Source organism: Dasypus novemcinctus, chromosome 9 (assembly GCF_030445035.2).
Source record: "Dasypus novemcinctus isolate mDasNov1 chromosome 9, mDasNov1.1.hap2, whole genome shotgun sequence".
In the NCBI taxonomy this organism is placed as follows: domain Eukaryota; kingdom Metazoa; phylum Chordata; class Mammalia; order Cingulata; family Dasypodidae; genus Dasypus; species Dasypus novemcinctus.
Genome location: NC_080681.1, coordinates 14,027,898 through 14,048,672, shown reverse-complemented (window position 1 = coordinate 14,048,672; position 20,775 = coordinate 14,027,898). Strand labels below are relative to the sequence as shown.

Below are 20,775 nucleotides of genomic sequence, written 5' to 3'. Positions count from 1 at the left end.
CTCTAATATTACATTTATTTACTTTTGTTTGTCTTTCCTACTAGACAGTAAGAATGCACCAAGAGTGCAGGAACTTGTTTCCCATTCTATTCCATCGCCTGAAGCTTAGGAGATGTTCATTAATTGCTGATTAGTACTTTGAGTGAAGGAGGGATCAACTAAATCGATTGAGTTGCCAAAGAAGGTCTCCTAGATGAAATGTCATTTAAACTGGGAGGAAGGGGTGGAAACTACAGATGCAGAGAAGGGAAAGAAGTACACATATTTGAAGCAGAGGAAACCAAGAAAGCTCTTGGGCAGCCAAGATGGCTTCCAGGACGCGCCGCCACACTTAATATGGCGACCAAGGAAATTTCCTGGCTGAAATCACGCGAGAGTCGCATCACGGCGAGTCTCCGAGAATTGAGCCGGGGGTGTGGAGCAGCCAAGATGGAGCCGGCAGCCGGCGGTCCTGGCCCGCTGGTCGCGAACAACAAGCAGCCCCAGCCGCCGCCACCGCCGCCGCCGGCCTCCGCGCAGCCTCCACCCGGGGCGCCGCGAGCCGGCGGGGGCCTCCTGCCTGGGGGCAAAGCCCGGGAGTTCAACCGCAACCAGCGCAAAGACTCGGAGGTCAGGACCTCGGGGGGCGAGGCTGGCCCCGCGGGCGGCGGCGGGGCGCCCGGGCTCGGGGCCGCTCCCGGGTCCACACTGGGCTGCCCGGGGAAGTCGGCAGGTCCCTGCCGGGAAGCTGTTATTTTACAGGGAGAGGAGCAGGAAGCAAGGCTGGCACCGCCCGGCGCCAGGAGCGTGGAGCCGGGGTCCGCCCCCGAGCCCCGCCGCCCCCGAGGACCGTCCGGAGCCGGGTGGCCGCTCGTTTGCTCCTCTGGGGCCGGAACTGAGGGCAGCCTCGGGGCCCCCGCCTCTGGGGAAGCCGCCCCGCAGACCATTTCGGGGGTGAGGAGTCATTGGTCTGCTTGAGCTCCAGGGGGCCGGGGCGGCTGTACCCCAACTCCCTGATCTCGGGGTCTCGGGCGTGTCGCTCCCGCGGCGCGCGGTGGGCGGCGAGTGTGGGCCGAGAAGGGACTGGCGAGGGGTCTGGAAGGCGCTTTGAGGCCGAACGGCGCTAATTGTCACTAATAATACTACGCGCGCAGAGGCTGCGCGCCTGGGAGGGGGGCGCCGCCCCAGTTGCCTCTGATGTTGTGACGGTGTTTGGTGGCTGGGTTGTGCCCGGTGTGCCTGAAGCTGGCCTGGTAAGAAGCAGAAGTGCACATTTGAAACGTGCTTTAGGGCCAGCATTCCCTCTTTTGCTAGTGGGCTGTTCCTCTCGTCCCGGAGACACCGTAGTTCTGTAGTCTGGAGCTGACTGCACCTCGTCCCGAGTTAAAGAATTCCTCCCACTACCTCCTTTTGTAGAATTCATGAATGAAGACACACACACATCGCAGAATGTTAGGGCTTCTTAATCAGCACGTTTCCACAGCACTTACCAGGAGGTCTCCTTACCTGAGGCAACCCAGAGGCTGAGCCGCAGTCAGGCACTTACTGATTGGAAGGAATTCTTCATTCAGTGAATGTACCAGATCGTACTAGAGAGTGAGGAGACGATCTTTAGGCCTGTGAAATCAGCTCTTCTGAGACTTCTTTGTTGTTGTTTTTGGCAAGCTCAACAAACATAGTAAAACATCAAAATTTGGCCGGTCTAAAGGAGATGTACCATGAGCTTGAAATGAATTATTTGTAAAAAGGAAAGAAACCAATCCTCCCGGAGCCCTAACTAGCCTGGTGGCGTGATGGGGACAGCAGTGGTGTGTTCTCAATACCTTTTGAAGTGAGGAGGGTTGTGGAACGGTGGGGGTGAACCCACCCCTTCATGGTGAGAGGAGTGTAGTTTAAAAATAGTTTAAAATATTCCTATGTAGTTATGAATGGTGGTTAATGCATTTTTAATTTCCCTTTATACCCTTTAATTTCATATAAATTCAGCACATGAAAGGTCAGTCAAATGGACACTTTTAAGTTGAGAGGACTGTTTAAATCCAGTTTCTAATTAGATGCCGCTGCTGCTCTCTGTTCTTTCTTTAGTCATAATTGAAATCAGTACAACCAGAGCAACGCCTGGAAGTCGGGGAGGCTTACATTTGATGAGAGCCCTCTGGGTGCTACATAATTTTGATTTTTCCTTAAAACCCTTCAAGATAGCTGAAGCTCAGTAAATTACGAAAGTGTACATTGTGCTGCCTCTGAATAGGTCAAAACAGGTCAAATAAGGAGAGTTCTTGGTGCTCTTCGGTACTTGTGGGTCTGCTCTTGGGCACGCATGGGTGACTTTATCTTCCCAAGTAGACTGCAGTGACGCCTAAGGACTTAACCTGTTCCTTCACTTTTTCTTTCTTCCCAGTACAAGACTTCCAAGATGGTGTGTCCTCAGTTATCACCTATCCCCAGCAGTGAAAAAATTCCCTTTGCTATATTCTCCCCGGTGTGTGGGAGGAAGCAGGGTGGGAAGCCATTCTGTGCCACTGCTGCCTTCTCCTGCTTGTTATTTCTTGTTGAAATTTGAGAGAGGGGCAGGAAGGCTGAAGGGCTTTCTGTACCCACTTTGTCCTGAGCAGTTAAGAGTCTACTAGCCAGAAAGAAATGAGGCTTCCGAAATCTTAGCACCATGTGGATTGGTCATTCACTGCACAAAATACAGAGAAGCTCTGTGTTCATTCATTCAACATTTTTTTTTTAACATAAACCATTCATGCATTCACTCATTCATGCCAGGTTCTGTGCTGGGCGTTCTGAAATCATTGGTGAGCAAATGGATGAAGTTCCTACTCTGAAGGAACTTGCAGTCTTATGGAGAACAGACACTAAACAAATGAATATGCCAATGTATAATTACAAGTTATGATAAATGCTCTGAAGGAAAAGTATAAGATGTTCTGGAGAGGGTTTAATAGGGGAACCTGTTAAAATATTGTGATAAAACATCAAAAAAGTGGGGCAGTGGTGTCCTGGAACACAAAGGTGGCTCTGGAAGCATGTGTTTTTTTCCTTTGGAAAACACTCCGAATCGTCTTTTGCATAGGCTCTCGTATCTCAACAGGGCTATTCCGAGTCGCCAGACCTGGAGTTTGAGTATGCTGACACAGACAAGTGGGCTGCGGAGCTCTCTGGTAAAGCACAGACCTTCCGACTGTTTGGGGATGGGGGGATGGTTTTTTTTTTTCTTTCTGTACTAATCTTTAAGAAAATTGGGAGTCATTCTCTATGTTGCCCAAAGTGCTGAATGAGTATCATTTCGAAGTTAATTTTTCCTTAGTTAGCCCTACTTATGGTACATTTTAAACACGTTAGTTATTTGGTTCAAGTGTTGAATATCTCCTGACTTTGGGTCGCCCTTTCCTTTTTTTTTTTTTTTTTTTTTTTAAAGATTTATTTATTTATTTAATTTCCCCCCCTCCCCCGGTTGTCTGTTCTTGGTGTCTATTTGCTGCGTCTTGTTTCTTTGTCCGCTTCTGTTGTCGTCAGCAGCGCGGGAAGTGTGGGCGGCGCCATTCCTGGGCAGGCTGCACTTTCTTTTCACGCTGGGCGGCTCTCCTCACGGGCGCACTCCTTGCGCGTGGGGCTCCCCTACGCGGGGGACACCCCTGCGTGGCAGGGCACTCCTTGCGCGCATCAGCGCTGCGCCTGGCCAGCTCCACACGGGTCAAGGAGGCCCGGGGTTTGAACCGCGGACCTCCCATATGGTAGACGGACGCCCTAACCACTGGGCCAAAGTCCGTTTCCGCCCTTTCCTTTTATGAAGCATCTCTATGTGGTCAGCTCAGTTGGCCAAGACCCACCCCAAAGTGGGTCAGTTAGTGATGTCCTTTGGCCACACACTAGCCCCTGAAGTCGTCACTCCTAGAGCAGTGGGTCCCAAGGGACGCCGCGAGTGTGGTTGCATCTGCGGACATCTGTCACTGCAGCTACTGTGCGTGTGTAATGTGAGGCCCACCTGAGCTGCTTCTCAGGCCTCCATAGTACAGGCCCTACGTAGGAGGTGGTGGCCACTCGAGAGACACAGACATGTTCAGGTTGATGGTCAGCCTCTGGTGTGGCATTTTGAGGTTTATGTGCACCAGACTGGAAGTGCCCATACTTACGCTTGCTGGCATTCTGGTTATCAGCTGCAAAGCAAGTGGGCATCCTCTCCGTCGTGCACAGCAGGGCCCCACGACCCCTTCATACTTAGCATAATCCAGGAGTCATGGTGACTTGGGGACAGAGTTGGGACTCGAAGCACATACCTTACCTTCTGTGCTACCTGTGAGTCGTGGGCATGGAATGTGGACGTGGAGCCGACGGTAATGAGTCTGTCTTCTTTACAGAACTTTATAGCTACACAGAAGGGCCAGAGTTCCTGATGAATCGGAAATGCTTTGAGGAGGACTTCCGGCTCCATGGTGAGAGGCGTTCTCCCCATCTTGGTTCCCTTCACGCTGCATGAGAGTTGCAGCATTTCTCTCGGCCATCTGAATGACCTGTGTCTCCTAGAGCGACCTAAGAAGCCTGCTGAGCCATGAGCCTGCAAGGCGAGATGTGGCATTTAGAGTCTCGTGTTTCAGAACCTGAGTATTGGGGCAGGGGGAAATACTTCATGTGCTTTAAAGTTCACAAAAATACCACTGTTTCTGTCTGGAAATTCAGATTCATGGAAGTACTATGACATTATCCTTTACACGGGGAATATCTTGTCTCTGAGTTTCCTAGCCCTGTGGCAATCCTGAATTTGGTGGGTTTTCACCATGTCCATTCCAGTGTGAGGGTGTTTCTGGGCTCAGTTGTAACTCCTTACCCTGCAGTAACAGACAAGAAGTGGACCGAGCTGGACACCAATCAGCACCGTACCCATGCCATGAGGCTCCTGGACGGCTTGGAAGTCACCGCCAGGGAGAAGAGACTCAGGGTGGCCCGAGCCATTCTCTACGTTGCCCAAGGTACTGAGAGGCCCTCCCCAGGCACATTGCCCAGGAGCCCGGGGGTCTTGGCGAGCGCTGCCCTGTGTTGCAGGCACCTTCGGGGAGTGCGGTTCGGAGGCAGAAGTGCAGTCCTGGATGCGCTACAACATCTTTCTGCTCCTGGAGGTGGGCACCTTCAATGCTCTGGTGGAGCTCCTGAACATGGAGATAGAGTGAGCACTTCTTCTGAGGGGCTTGAGAGGAGGGGAAGGGGAAGCAGGGGTGGAAGGGAGGGCAGAGTTGGAGAGGATTACATGGGCCCACGGGGCCGGCTCTGGTCCCAGGCTCTGTTCTCACCACCTGAGTCAGATAGCGGGGAGTTGCTCACCCAGATAGCTTCCAAGGGGCAGTTCCTGCAGCTCCCTAATGCCACAGACTTTACTTACACCAGACATGGCAGGTCCTGCCCAGGCCTAAGGTACCCCTCAAAAGGAGGCCTCTCGTTTAAACTCTCCTTTGAACCAGCGGACTCCTCTGTGTTTGTGCTGCAGTTTTCCCTCAGCAGGAAGCCACACACAGGCCTGACCCATGGGCTGAACCAAAGCCTGCTCTAGCCTGTGTCACCACTGGTCCTGTGTCCAGTGGACGGGCCAGCCGCTGCTCAGCTAGGATGACAGCGGCCATGTTAACAGCTGTGAACCCCACCGAGTGCCTGCCATGTGCCAGGCATTGTTCTAAGGACGGGATATGTACTAATTCGTGTTAGTGATTTAGGTACTATTATCCCCATTTTTCAGGTGAGGTAAGTGAGAAGTGCCTTGCCCACGGGCATACAGCTAGTAAACGCAGAGCCAGGATTCAAACCTTGGCAGTTTGGTGCAGAGCCTGGGCTCCTAACCACTGTGTCCTAAGGCCTGTTGTACAGTCTGAGCGTGTGCCATGGTGTTTTGTTCCTCTGCTGGGCAGCACGTGTCAGGTGGATCACTTTCCTCCTTCCTGGGGAAGGCACTGACTCTCGACTCTTTCCTGCAGCAACAGTGCCGCCTGCAGCAGTGCAGTGAGGAAGCCCGCCATCTCCCTGGCTGACAGCACAGACCTGAGGTGAGAAGGCGGCTAGCCTGGGCTTCCTGCGCTTTAGCAAGTGTTGGAGAATCCGATCAGGACAGGGCGTGGAAAGGTGCCTTTGGGCTTCCTCGCCGTGATGTGCACCCTTCTATGTACCGCAGTGTACCACACTAATCCGCAGGTACATCAGGCCCATTGTGAAGGATTCTACGCCCTGCTGGGGCTCTGCCTCAGTGGGGCTCTGGGCTGAGACCCCCAAAGGAAACTCCAGGATCTAGCCACTTCATGGAGCCACAGTTAGGTGTGGGCCTCCTGCCCAAGCTGCTGCTGAGGACACGGTCATGTGGTATTTTATTTGTGGGCAGGACATAACGCTGTGGCTCCTTGTGGATGCGCAGCTTGATCTTCATCTCCATTAGATTAGACTTGACAACTTCATAATGTTTTGTGGCTGCAGAGGAAGTAATGGTAACTGCTAAAAAACAAGATCTTCTTTCCATTTCATGATGACTGATGTGTCTCCTTTTGTGAATTTGGAGGTTTTCCCGACTCTGGGTGTTTGTGGAACTCCCCCCATAGTTAGGATTCCTGGATGATACCCCACCTCCTGACTTCTCTCCATCATGGTAAACCCCACCCTCATCCTCTTTCATTCTTCTCACTCTGCCCCTGTTCTTTGTCTGATCGGATACCCTCTTCCACCACTAGCTCCTCTTCGTTCCAGGAAATTTTGGGAGGAAATGCTCTTGACCATTCTTGTTAATATTCATTCGTTCAGCAGCCTGCTTTGTGTCAGCACCTTTCTAGGCACTGTACCTATGCAACCGAGTGAGATGTGGCCCCAGCCATAGCAGTAGAAAACAGAAGGAAGCACCAAGAGGGGATGACTCAATCGTTCCTTTGATCTGGGTTACTCTCAGATTCCGACTTCCCTTCTCTCAGTTTTCTCTCCGTTACAGCCCTCCCCCATCCAGCTACCCTTGTGCGCAGGCTTTTCTCGTGGCAGTGGAGATGGAGGAAGCCGGTGGCACTCCCTTGACCCCTCTTCCTGCTGGCTCTTGTTCTCAGGGTTCTGCTCAATATCATGTACCTGATTGTGGAGGCCATTCATCAGGAGTGTGAGGGCGATAAGGCAGAGTGGAGGACGATGCGGCAGACCTTCAGGGCCGAACTGGGTAGGACCTGGGCGGCCTGTGTAGAGGCCCTGCCCGGGAGGGCAGCTGGCGGCGCAGGGGCTTCAGACGGGCCCAGTTCCTGCCCGTGGTCCTGAGCCCTCTTGTCGCCACCAGGCTCCCCACTGTACAACAATGAGCCATTTGCCATCATGCTGTTCGGGATGGTGACCAAATTTTGCAGTGGCCATGCCCCTCACTTCCCCATGAAGAAAGTCCTCTTGCTGCTCTGGAAGACAGTATTGGTGAGCGCCTGCCTGAGGGAAGCTCCAGTGCTGGGGCATGGGGGCAAGTTGTCACTCTGTATCCTTTTGAATACCTTCTGCTCTCCCTTGCTGATGTCCCTGCCTTCTCCTTTGGGGTGAATGTAATCCCTAGCCCAGAGGTGGTGTGGATCTCTGTAAAGACGTGGCTCATGGGTGCCTTCAAGTCTAACACAGTGACGAGGGACCCAGGTGTCTCGCTCCTCTTGGTGGGCACACTGACGCGGCCCTGCGCCCCTGCCTGTGATGCAGTGCACGCTGGGCGGCTTCGAGGAGCTGCAGAGCATGAAGGCGGAGAAGCGCACCATGCTGGGCCTGCCGCCGCTGCCTGAGGACAGCATCAAAGTGATCCGCAACATGAGGGCCGCCTCGCCCCCAGCGTCTGCCTCCGACCTGATCGAGCAGCAGCAGAAACGGGGCCGGCGAGAGCACAAGGTGCGGCTGGCGGAGGCCCTGGGGTTTTCATTGTCGACAGATGGAGCAGCCAGGGAGGAGCGGGGTTGCTGGAAGTCATCCCTGAGCTAGCGTGAATGACCGTCTCTAGGACAGGGGCGCTTGGTCCCCAGCCCGCCCGGTTTATAGTGGGCACTCAGGACACAGCACTTCTGAGGAACCGGGACAATAAATGATTTGTTGTTTGGTCCCAATCACGACTTCCTCTTGGGTTTTTCCATTTCCCTTGTTCCTGGGAACACGTTAGCCTCACTTCCCTTTCCCATTTCTTGAGCTGGCTCTTGCTGTCTGTTCTCCCTGCCCTCCATTTCCAGGCTCTGATAAAGCAGGACAACTTAGATGCCTTCAATGAGCGGGATCCCTACAAGGCCGATGACTCTCGAGAAGAGGAAGAAGAGAATGATGATGACAACAGTCTGGAGGGGGAGCCGTTCCCCCTTGAGCGAGATGAGGTGATGCCTCCCCCACTGCAGCACCCCCAGACCGACCGACTTACCTGCCCAAAGGGGCTCCCATGGGCTCCTAAGGTCAGGTGAGTCTCAGACCTCTGGAAAATTCTTTGCTCCTGATGCCACAACCGTCGCACTTCCAAGGCCTGGCACTTGGCCTGAGTCACCAGACAAGGAGCCCTGAGGCCAGGCAGGCCTTGGCTTGAGGCTCTCTAAAAGTGCTTTGTCCTGGCCCAGGGGTCTCAGGAGCTGGCCCTGCCCAAGGGGGCACATGTATGGCTTTGAGGTCAGTAAGTTCAGTTAGCTATTGATTAGTCCTGACACTAGTGAAGGGGGTAGGAAAAAAATAAAAGCAAGGACATAAGAGAAATCATCCCCCTGCCTACCTGGGGTGGAATGGTTTAAGGACAGACAGTATGTTTCTGTAGAACAGTAGTTAAGATATTTAAGATGTGGGGTAGTAGATGGATGGAGTGGGACCTGGAAATATATAAATATATAAACGCACCAATTTAAGAAATAGATGAGCACATGAAAGGTGTAGAAGTCATTTTCATGATCCCCATATAGCCTCTGTATTGAGACTAGTGAAGAAGATGCAAAACAGGTCATCAGAAAACACAGGTAGCTGACTGTTTGGAACAGAAAAACAACCCATATTCAAAATCAGTAGCTTATACCTCCAATTGTTGTAAAAGTTCTAAATATTTAATTCTTTTGGCTTATTTGTTATTGCTGTCTGGGTAAAATATGCTTGTAAGTTTGGTGTATCAATTTATTTATACAAATAAAGTAGTTATATTTCCAGGTAATCCACAAAATTATGAAGAAAGCATTTTATTCTACTACCTTTTTTTTTCTTCTTAAGAGAAACAATTTTGGGAGATGTTTTCTTCTCCTGGTTTCACAATTTCTGGAAGTTCCGTGTTTTTTAACTCTGAAAACCTGCTTAGCACAAACCTCTTTCTTTGACAGAGAAAAAGACATTGAGATATTCCTCGAGTCCAGCCGCAGCAAGTTCATTGGGTATACTCTAGGCAGGTGAGTGTGACCCGAGGTCCTCTAGAGAAGGTGGCAGGAGGCTTGCTCTCTGGCCTTTGGCATTTGGGGAGCCAGGTGAATTGATGGCTAGGCTCAACACAGGCCCTTCTTTCTTCCCAGTGACACGAATACTGTGGTGGGGCTGCCCAGGCCAATCCACGAAAGCATCAAGACTCTGAAACAGGTCAGTGTCTTTGAGGGAGCTTTTGGCCTCATTTGGTCCCAAGTGAGTGAAGTGCGACCAGCCCTTTGGGAGAAGCCTCGTCATCTGTTCTTAGATTGTCATCCACCTGGAAGAACCGGGGTAGAGGAGTGTGGATGGTGTTCAGAGCAGTTCTTCTTAAGTTTTACTTGTCGTGGAGCTTTTGGTTGGGACTGACTGGGATTCATTAAAGACCAACCACATGACAGTCGTTAGAGTTTTAAGGGACCCAATAAATAGTACTCCCTTTACCTTTCCCAAGTCCCGAGGCAATTAGAGGAGTATGCTGGTAGAGATTAAAATGCCAGCTTTATTGCTGATAGAGCTATTTGAGGGTAAGTTTAGGAACCCAACAAAATGGGTGCCCTAAAAGTACCATATGAGACTCCCACAATTAGGTGGACTCGCCTCCCTAGGCCCAGGCAGTGCTGGAACCCTGCTAAGCCTGGTCAAGAAGAAGAGAGTAGAGGATCTCGGTGGGCAGGCAAGTTCTAAAGAGAAAGGGAAGGGCGCTGAGTTGAGAATGCCCTGTCCCTGCTCCCATACTTACCAGTCAAGGAGGGATGGCGTGAGTGTGTGGTGGGGCGTTTCTCTCCAGAAGGCAGCAGGAGTGGGGAGTAGGTGTCTCCACTAACAGTAGATACCTGGAGCCTAACTGTTGGTGTGTTTTCAAAATATGTTTTTGGAATTTGCAGCACTAAGTGGTTCCTGTACAGCTAGACTTTTTGAGTACTTACATTGGCTTTTTTTTTTTTTTTTTTTTTTTTTAAGATTTATTTTTCATTTATTTAATTCCCCTCCCCTCCCCCGGTTGTCTGTTTTCTGTGTCTTTTTGCTGTGTCTTGTTTCTTTGTCCGCTTCTGTTGTCGTCAGCGGCACGGGAAGTGTGGGCGGTGCCATTCTTCGGCAGGCTGCTCCCTCCTTCGCGCTGGGCGGCTCCTTATGGGTGTACTCCTTGCGCGTGGGGCTCCCCTACGCGGGGGACACCCCTGTGTAGCACGGCACTCCTTGCGCGCATCAGCGCTGCGCCTGGCCAGCTCCACACGGGTCAAGAAGGCCCGGGGCTTGAACCGCGGACCTCCCATGTGGTAGACGGACGCCCTAACCACTGGGCCAAAGTCCGTTTCCTTACATTGACTTTTAATAGTTTTTCTCTCCTATCACTGTATCTATTTGAAAGCCTTTTCCCTCCTTTAATTTGCTTTTTCTGATCTGCTGTGGGCTTTTCCCACTGGTTGTAAGAGGGAGACAATTGAGAAGTGCCCAACTAGACAATATTTTGGGTGTGGGATTTTAGGTAGGAATCCTCATGGTGACGTAGCCCTCCTTCAGAGGATGGTGTTAGAAGAAAAATGTGGAGTCCTTGCCAGGGTCAGGGAGTTTGCCCTCCTGTGGCCCCAACACCTCTTCTCCTTCCTCTCTCCCCAGCATAAGTACACATCAATCGCCGAGGTCCAGGCACAGATGGAGGAGGAGTACCTTCGCTCTCCCCTCTCAGGGGTGAGTTGGAACCCCCAGCTGTTCCTCAGGCACCGTGCTCAGCCTCGGCCACCCTGCTCCCCTCAGCCCTGCCCTCAAAAGGCTCCCGGGCTAGCCCTCAGACGGGGTGGCATAGATCTAGTGCAGAAGCGAAGAGCACAGGCTTGAGGCCGTCACCTGTGGCTCTGCCACCTAGTGGCAAGTTACCCGACATCTCTCTGCTTTAGTTTCCTCGTCTGTAAAAGGGGTGATGATGATACCTTCTTCATGAGGTTGTGGTTAGGTATTAACTATTAATGAGGGTACAGCGCTTAGAGCAGTGCCTGGCACATTGTATGTCCAGAATCTTCTCCAGGCCGGCTCAGGAGAATGTAGTCTAGAGTGGGCATTTGCATTTGTACCCATTGTGTTAAAGGGAGAAGAGGAAGTCGAGCAAGTCCCTGCAGAAACCCTCTACCAAGGCTTGCTCCCGAGCCTGCCTCAGTATATGGTAAGTGTCATGCTCCTTCCTCAGGGCTGCTTGGTGCCCGGGGCCCCTCCATGGCCATCAATATGCACCTGCAGTAGGGTCAGCCCCGACCTCCTTGGCCTCAAGCATGTCCTGCTGGTCCCTTCGTCCCCTCCTCCTACCCGCCATTGGCCTGCAGTAGGCCCGCCTCGGCCTGGCTCTGGTCGTGGGCACTCCTGCACAGGTCTGAGTGGTCTGCCCCTCCCCAGATCGCCCTGCTGAAGATCCTCCTGGCCGCAGCACCCACCTCCAAAGCCAAAACAGACTCCATCAACATCCTGGCGGATGTGCTGCCCGAGGAGATGCCGTGAGTATCATTCCTGCGGATGGAGCGGGTCGGGCAGCAGGTGGAGGGGCACTGGGAATTGTTTTCTTTTTGGCCCCACTCTTTGCTAGTTTGGTTTATTTGGCCCTACTTCTCTGTATGTTAAGTTCAGGTGTTCTTGGCTCACAAAAAGGAAAATGTCCTGGATTAAATAGTTTTGCTGGTTGGAGAGGTGTTTAATCCAGTCGGCCTAGATTCTAGTGTAGACCCTGCCATTAATTCCCAAGTGAGTCGAGGGAAGCCTTTCAGTCTTTACAATGAGGAGCCACATTAGACATTGCCTAAATCCGTTCCTCTGAAGCTGTGTGCCTAGGACATCCAGGACGTGTCGGGTTAGCTTCTGGGCAGTTTGCCAACACCAGCTGACCCCGAGCTGAGCTTGGACTCCTTCCTGCTGGCCAGTGCGCCGGCTGGCGGAGTATCTGTGATGTCTCGGTGATCGTGTGAAAGCTTCAGGGGCCCCTCGTCCCTGGGGCTCTGACCCCACCTCTTTGAAGTGAGGGTGCAGGCCGAGGTCGTATTCCACCTTGTGAAGGACCTCAGCCTGCACCTGAGCTCCTGCCTGCCAGTGGCGGCCCTGCTCAGAGCCACACGCCCTGCTGGGCTTCTCCTGGAGCAGGGCTCTGCCCGGCCCGGGGGCTGGCAGGTAGTGAGGGAGCGGAGGGGCTGGAGTCAGTTAGGAACAAGGGCTTCCGCAGAACCCTCAGCCCTCAAGATGTTCTTGTAAAGAGGGCTCTGGAGTCAAATGTCACACCTCCTCTTTTAAAGGTTTACAGTGAGAAGTCTTCAATTAAGAAAACACGCTAAACTTAATTTGGTGATTACTTAATTTACCTGATTATAAACCTTTTTTAACATAACTTGAAACACCCCAAGGTACTGATACTCCATGGAACACACTTTGGGGAATGTAATTGCACAAGGTGGCAGAAGCTTAGACAAGATCTTGAAAAGAGGAATTTGATTTTTTGGAGCAAAAGCAGGGAAACAGGCTGAGAATGTGGCGGGGGCATTATGAGCGATAAATAAACTGCGCCAACCTGAATTACCCTGGGGAGGGTGGGGCGGGGGCCTGAGCCGAGCTGTGGGTGGCGGGAGGCCCGTCCTCTCCCAGCGCCTGGAGGAGGGGCCGCACCCCCGCGGCTCACCGGCTGGCTGTGCTTCCAGCACCACGGTGCTGCAGAGCATGAAGCTGGGGGTGGACGTCAACCGCCACAAAGAAGTCATCGTCAAGGCCATCTCTGCAGTCCTGCTGCTGCTGCTCAAGCATTTTAAGCTGAATCACATCTACCAGGTACCTGTGGGGCCTCCCTTCCTGTCCCCGGGCCGGGGCCTGTGGCCTCAGGCAGCTCTGCTCCTCCAGCCCGGAGGAACGGAGGCCTTGGCCTTCCACCCCTCCCCTGAGCCCTGCGTGAAAGTTCTGAGACACGTCCCTGCAACCAAGGCCTTTATGACTGGACGGAAAAAGGTAAGGGCCCAAGGGGCGCGCTTATTTTTTTTCCTCTTAATTTCAGTTCGAATACATGGCCCAGCACCTCGTGTTTGCCAACTGCATCCCTTTGATCCTAAAGTTCTTCAATCAAAATATCATGTCCTACATCACTGCCAAGAACAGGTGATGAGGACCAAGGACGGGGTGGGAGTGGCCACACAGTGGGGCTCCCAGCTTGTGCCTCGCCCTGAGTCCGTTCAGCTGACATTCACTGAGCACCCACAAGCTGGCAGCACTCTGCTAGGCAGCAGGACCCAAAGATGAACGAGATGCAGTCCCTGCCTCTGGAGAGCTCCAGTGTGTCACATCTGAGTCACACGTAGTCTAGTGACCGTGACGCAGCCTGTGCCTCAGCAGGAGTGTTCTGATCCCGGGCTACAGCCCTGCCCTCACTGTCCTTCCTGAAGCTGTTTTTGAGGGGACAGCTGGTCTGTTCTAAGGAGCTCAGCCACATGCACTGGCTGCCCTGTCTGCTGACTCACCCCTCCCTCCCTTGCGTGGTGCCAGCTGGTACCTGCTCGTCAGTGGCATGCCACGTGGTGGGCTGTCAAGCAGACACTGGAGTAAAGGCTTGGCATAAATCAGTCTCCTCCCCCAACCCCAGATTCATTGCTATGGAGAAAGCTGTAGCAAACCTCAGGACAGAGCAGGACCTACCAGTTCTCTTGTAGCAGGGATTTCCTCGTCCTCTGGCGGGGGAGATGGGTGGCGCAGACCAGGGAGGAGTGAGGGAGGAGACAAGGAGCCAGCCTGTCCCCGCTGCTCCTCCAGGCCTCAGCCTGTGCTCACGCTGGGCGTCTCGATTCTCTTGCCCCCGGCAGCATCTCTGTCTTGGATTACCCTCACTGCGTGGTGCATGAGCTGCCAGAGCTGACTGCGGAGAGTCTGGTGAGTGGCTGGGCCCTTGCCAGCCGTGCTTCAGCACAAGGGCCAGCAGGAGGAGAGCCAGCCCCTGGCACGGGGGTCGAGGTGTCTTCCCAGAGGAGGTCGCTGTAATGGCAGGCGGGCCAGAGGGAGGGTCCTGCAGAGCTGCAAGGTTTGGAAATAGGATTTGTCCATTGGAAAAACTTGGTTTTCAGGGCCCACTGACTCAGAGCTCGCCCTGGAGAGCTGCTTTCCATCTCCCCGCACCGGAACCCTGTGGGGCATAGCTCCTAGGCCACATGCTGAGACCACAGCTCCTAAAGTCATGGTCCAGGCTTCTGGCAGGAAAATCTTAGGGAACCCACACCCCCTCCAACTTCTGAGATAGAGCCCCCTCTGCCTCAATCCCCCACCCCCTAGGCTGCAGCTCTGAGAAGAGGGAGTGGGACTAACTCCCCCGCCCCCAGGCCTCTCCTGCTCTGAGGTCGTGTACCGGAGGGCCTTGGGGAAACTGCAGAGCACCCTGCAGCCGAGAAGGTTGTGACTTCTGGGTTTACCCTGTAGGAAGCTGGTGACAATAACCAGTTTTGCTGGAGGAACCTCTTTTCTTGTATCAATCTGCTTCGGATCTTGAACAAGCTGACAAAATGGAAGCATTCAAGGACGATGGTGAGTAGTGCGGTCGGCAGGCACGAGACTTGGAGCCCACAGAAGAGTGCTGTGCCCCGCACCGCCCCTTCACTCTGAGCAGGGAGGCCTCATCCTTCTCACTTCGGTTTCCTGCAGCCACATCTTTGCCTCTTAAGGGCTGATTCCTGGTTTCTTGATGGGGTGGACTGAAGGCTGGGGAAGGCTCAGTCACGAATTGACAAAACCATGCTTAGAGCTTTTATTGCATCCTCCTAATCTCTCCCGATCCTGAGTCTCAGGGATGCCTCTGGAGTGGGGAGCTCCATGAAGCCTCTCGATTTGTACATATATGCACATAGGAATGTTTCTGGTGAAGGAATTCATAACTTTCCTTAAGTTCCAAAACAACCCGTTATGAGGATGACCAACCCTCCCAGTTGGCCTGGGACTCTCCCCATTTTAGCACCGAGTTCCATGTCCCAGGAGACCCCTCCATCTGGGGAAGACTGGGACGGTTGGTCACCCTTTCCAAAGCCCAGGTCAGGGTGAGCGCAGCGTGGTGGGCCGTACGTTTATTTCTGCCCTCAACCCGAGCGCTCTCCCGTGCCCGCCACAGATGCTGGTGGTGTTCAAGTCAGCCCCCATCTTGAAGCGGGCCCTGAAGGTGAAGCAAGCCATGATGCAGCTCTACGTGCTGAAGCTGCTCAAGGTGCAGACCAAGTACCTGGGCCGGCAGTGGCGAAAGAGCAACATGAAGACAATGTCTGCCATCTACCAGAAGGTGCGGCATCGGCTCAACGACGACTGGGCCTACGGCAACGGTGAGGCTTTGGCACGGGGCGGGGGTGGCGGGTGGCTTCTTTCAGTCCCTGCCATGGTACCTCCGAGGCCTCTGCCTGAGCTTCCATTGAGGAGCAGCTAAGCCCGGCTCTTGTAGCATCAGGGTGGGAGCTCAGTGAAGGACTTGGAGAAGCTACCCAGACTTGGCACCTGTGGTCATGCCCTATTTTCTCTGTCCCTTCTTTGCCGTCCCCACCGTGGCTGCCTTAGTTTTAGCCACTAAACGCCTACATCTCCCAAGTCGTTTTCCTGCCTCCAGTTTCTCCCCCTTCTTTCAGTGTCTCCAACTTTACCCTAGTGATCTCTTTAAAATGCAGAAGGTGTGGTGTTGTTCCTTAAGCAAAATCCTTCATTATCTTCCAGTTTCCCTTAGAATTAGAGTGAAACTCTTAAGCAAGGCATGATTGGACCCAGCTTCCTCTTCAGACCCACTGCCTGCCACGGCCCAGCCTCCATCACTCAGGGCTCCAGGCTCACTGGCGTACTCAGTCCTCAGCCACTGGCCCTGTTTCCCCACCTGGGTCTCTGCCACACTCTTCCCTCTGCCAGCACGTGTTCTCCTTCCCCAGCCAGTCTCTGCCTGCATACGTGTTCTTTCCTTCTCTGGGGCAGAGTTGCCTGCGGGCATGTGCTGCACCGTTGTTACAGTTCCTGGCATGTGGCACCGTGACCAGTGGATTCCATGTGTGTCTGCACTTCCAGTGCCCTGTGAATTTGCGCAGGGCTGTTAGTGGCAGTTTCATCTCTTTAACCCCAGCAGACAGATGGCCTTTCCCAGGGACTGTGAATGACTGAACAAATGAAGGAATCTCCAGGTTCCTGCCTCTGAGCGCAGAGCACCAGGGAGAACTTGAGCCTTGGAGAAGGTTGTTGTACTGTGGCTCTCCCTCTCTGGGTCATGACAGACACAAACTCTGCAGAACAAGCCTCTTTTCTCTGGAGATGTGGCTGTTTTTCTTTGTGCTGCCCCTCCTGTGTATCTGGGAGGAGTTCCTGTCAGTCTTTCGTCAGATCCTTTTCCCCTTACCTCTCACCAGAAGGATGGGGCTTGGTGGTGTCCTGGTCCAGGTTGACAGTCAGCCTCGCAGGCCCTGGCTGGCTGACCTCTGGCCCCCTCAGCTCCTATGGTGAACCCATGGGGAGTGCCATGAGGGCTTGGCTCCTAACCAGGTCTTCCTGCTTTGTCCCAGATCTCGATGCCCGGCCTTGGGACTTCCAGGCAGAGGAGTGTGCCCTCCGTGCCAATATTGAGCGCTTCAACACCCGGCGCTACGACCGGGCCCACAGCAACCCCGACTTCTTGCCAGTGGATAATTGCCTGCAGAGTGTCCTGGGCCAGCGGGTGGACCTCCCTGAGGACTTTCAGATGAACTATGACCTCTGGTTAGAAAGAGAGGTCTTCTCCAAGCCCATTTCCTGGGAAGAGCTGCTCCAATGAAGGGAAGAAGGGACTCTCGAGGTACTGTCCTGGTTGGTTGCTGCATTGCTCCCACCCCCCTCCAGGTGGCAGCACAGCCCCACTGTGTCCTCCCTAGCCAGCGCTGGGCCTGTGGGGAGTCCAGATTTGGCCTCCCGCCTTGGTTCCTAGCATCCTGCTCAGGAGCAGGCATCTCTCAGTTTGGGATCCTCTCTTCCTCCACTAACCCCCTCCTCTCTCGGACATGGTTGGTTGCAGCTCATTTCTCAGTCAGCCCAGGGCTGGGAAAACCTGGGATGGGCTGGGAAACTTTTCTCATGCATCTGAACTTCAGGGGTCACGAGCTGACTCCTTCAGAGGTTTGCAGATCCTTGGCATGTCAGCTTGCCGAGGAGGAGGAGTTAGGAGTAAGGCCAGGACCAAAAAGTGAGCAGCTTGGTTTTGCTCTGGAGGGTTTCTGGTGTCATTCCAGCCTCCTGCTAAGTTTCATCCAGAAGCAATTGCAGAGGCTCCTGCAGCTGCCTAGGCATTTTTAGGCAGAGCTGGGGTAGGAGGAGAAGCTTTCTTTAACCAGAGGTGCCGTTTTTCCTCTTGGTTTGCAAAGGTCTGTAAATATCTATATATAAATTTGCATGTATTCTCGTGCCATGTTGGGGTTTTTAATGTGTTTATTATGTATTCTGTTTACATTAAAAAGTAAAAACAATCCCTGTTGCTTTGTCCACAGGGAACATAGCCCCAGAATATCTTTTCCAGGTCTAGAAGTGGGCAAAGTCACCTGCTTGCCCTGGCCAGGCTGCCCGCCTTTTCCGGCTAAGGGGAAAGAGGTGGGGGGAGCTGTCTGATGGCATATGTGGGTATTGATCCAGAGTGTTACCTCTGCTCATCAATCTGGGGTCGCTCCAGCCCAGCTCCAGGGCTCTGGGTTACTGGAGGGGCAAGTTTTCACGTACCTCCTGAGTCTGGTATAATGCAGTAGGAGCCCCACATTTCTCTGGATCACACCCGTGAGCTGAAATCAGCCAAACCAGTTTCAGTACTAGGGATGGGGGTGATGGGTCAAAGGGGTGTCACCTGCTCTAGACCCTCCCTGGGACAGGTGGTCAGGACGGACAGGGAACTTACACGCTCAGAGCCCAGGGTAGTCACCCATCCAGAGTCGGCTTCCTCGTGGGAAAGAATATTGCAGGCCCACGAGCCCCAGTGACTGAGGGTGAAGCAAGCTAAAGTGCTGCGGTAGGGGCCGGTTTGGGAACCCCGACCCTGACCGTCAGACCCCTGGCACTTCTGCCTCTGCTTAGCTCTGTCTTAGCTCTGCCTCAGAGAATTTTACCATCCTCCTGCCAGTAAAAGGAGCCTGCCCTTTTCAGAATTGCTCAAAGGTCTTTTCAGAATCCTCCAAGGGGGTTGATCTATAAAGGAAATGTATTCTGGGGAGACTCCCCTTAGCTGGTCCTTGTGCTCCATGCATGCCTGGCCTGGGTCCTGCCAAGCCTCGGTCCAGACACCCCAGATGGACTTCCAGGACAGGCCATGATGTCCTCCAGCGTGGGTGGAAGCAGTGTATGCGTCGTGGCCACATGCCTCTTGAGACCTGCAGTCCTGTACCTGATTGGCCCTTGGCCCCAAAAGGAACTTGCATGAGATAAAAGAATTTGGTACAATTCATGTGCATGTGGATTTTTTTTTAAATTGATTTTGTAAAAATATTACATTAAAAAAATATGAGGTCCCATTCAACCCCACCACTCCCCCGCCCAGCAACCCTCACTCCCATCATCATGACACATCCATTGCACCTGGTAAGTACATCTCTGGGCATCTCAGCACCCCATGGTCAATGGTCCACATTGCATGTGGGTTTTCACATCCTTGTTTCACCTTGCAGCTTGGGTCTCTGAACTTGCCTGGCCTGAGGTTTTGTCCTCCTTCCCCATAGGGCTTTAAAGCACAGGCAGGTGGAACCCTTCACCTCTAGCAGCTGGCCCTGGGAGGTAGGGCCCTCCTTACAACCACCACGATTGTTGGTGACACACTGGCCTTTTGAACCCAGGTCTTTATACAGAAGTATTTTTTGGAGCAAATGGCCAACCAGACTCTGGCTTTCCACGTCCTCTGGGTCAGGAGGCAGGAGGGGTGGAGCTGCGTAAAATGTTGAGGGCTGCTCACCAGGCTCTGGGTCCATTGCTCCTTCACTCCTTGAGGACCCCGAAGCTGCGTCATCCTGAGGATGGAAACTGTCTCTTGTGAGTCATAGGAGTCAATTTAGTGAGTGCCAAGTAGCTACCAGGGGCGATACTAGATGCTGCATTTTCCACACAGTAGCCAGCAAATAGTGATGGTTTACTACGTGCCAGCCACTGTTCTAAGCATTTTGTGTAGCATCCGATATCTTAGGATACCCCTGAAAAATAGGTACTGTATTTTGCAGATTAAAAACTGGCACAAAAAGGGCAAAGAATTTCACCAAGATGACACAATAATGAGGGCTGGAGCCAGGATTCACACCTGGCTCTATTTGCAAGGTGTGCTTCCCACATCCTTCTGTTCTAGTCCTCACTGTTCCCAGCACCTGTACCACCAGTGCCTTCACTTGCTCATTTGGTTACTCGATTCACTTCTTCACCATTCTCAAGCATGCCTCTGGCTCAGAAGATTCTTGGCAAATGTCAGTTGCTTTAGACCCTAATTTAGCCAACAAGCTCAGCCGTGGCCTAGTCTCTGGTGTGCCCTGAATGTGCCCCTCTCAAGGTAAGTGGAGGCAGTTGCTGCTACCCTCTTCTTTTTTCCTTTTCAGCCCGAGCCTGACTTTTCCTCCTGGGTCCCAGAGGACTCCTGTGCGGATACCCTGTCACACCTTTGGGCATGTCTCTCGGGAGACTGGCTTCCCGTCCATCCCTAATGAGCTGCCTGCTCAGAGCAGGAGCTGTTGCCATCCATTAGGCCTTGGCACAGTCAGCCTCAGACTGATGGCTATAAGATAAGGGGGACACCCGTGCTGGGAGTGAGACACGCTCTGACATTTACTCAGGGCTACTAAGCTCAGCCTCAGATGACTCATCTGTAAAATCTGGTTTAATAATCCAGCAAGGTGGTGGTGAGGCTGAAAGAGATCATGGATAATGGACCTCCGTACCTGGCCGCCAAGAGCAGCAGCAGCGACAGCTGTTGGAAGTGTGCTAACGGCCCTGCCAACCTTCACCTTCTGTGAATTTGCATCCATTTCCTGTGTCCCCTAGAAAACAGAGACCCCCCCCTCCAGGACCAGGACCATGTCTTAGGCCTCCTTATGTCCCCCTTACCTAGCTCACCACTCTGGATACAGAATTTTCTTGGAAGAGGCAGCCAGTCGCTCAGCCTCGGGGCCAGCCTTGGCCAGGGGCTGTGGGTGTCAGGTGAACAGGGACCCGTGCCTCCCTCCACCCAGCTCACAGTTGGATGGGGAGGTGGCCATAAAAGCAAGACAGCAGCCATGTGGCAGGTTCCAAAACACGTGTGCAGGGGGCCATGCAGGCCACGTTGGTCCCAGCCCGTGCCCTCGTCCCCGAGGAGAGGCTGAGCTGGACGTGGACTCTGGGAGCGGACCCTTCGGCTCTTTGCCGTCCAGGTGGAAATGACTAGGATGAGCTTTGAGGAGCTGTGGGGCAGTGGTGGTGTGTGTA

General features: G+C 53.2%; 1 protein-coding gene across 2 annotated transcripts; it reads left to right on the top strand.

Moving 5' to 3' along the window:
* Positions 1-395: 395 nt before the first annotated feature.
* On the top strand, positions 396-18,779 carry STRIP1 (striatin interacting protein 1). 2 transcript variants are annotated; one of them, XM_004457654.4, is made up of 21 exons: positions 396-609; positions 3,077-3,146; positions 4,344-4,418; positions 4,818-4,952; positions 5,026-5,146; positions 5,946-6,014; positions 7,047-7,153; positions 7,268-7,395; positions 7,666-7,848; positions 8,181-8,398; positions 9,291-9,356; positions 9,477-9,540; positions 10,987-11,058; positions 11,453-11,527; positions 11,755-11,852; positions 13,038-13,164; positions 13,385-13,485; positions 14,184-14,250; positions 14,791-14,895; positions 15,473-15,677; positions 16,887-18,779. In XM_004457654.4, exons 1-21 carry the CDS (start codon positions 430-432, stop codon positions 17,132-17,134), a joined length of 2,514 nt encoding a protein of 837 aa, XP_004457711.1. In that variant the 5' UTR covers positions 396-429; the 3' UTR covers positions 17,135-18,779. The 2 variants fall into 2 exon arrangements, with proteins under 2 accessions (XP_004457711.1, XP_058159053.1); XM_058303070.2 differs by lacking the exon at positions 396-609 and adding an exon at positions 748-933.
* The last annotated feature ends 1,996 nt before the right edge of the window (positions 18,780-20,775 follow it).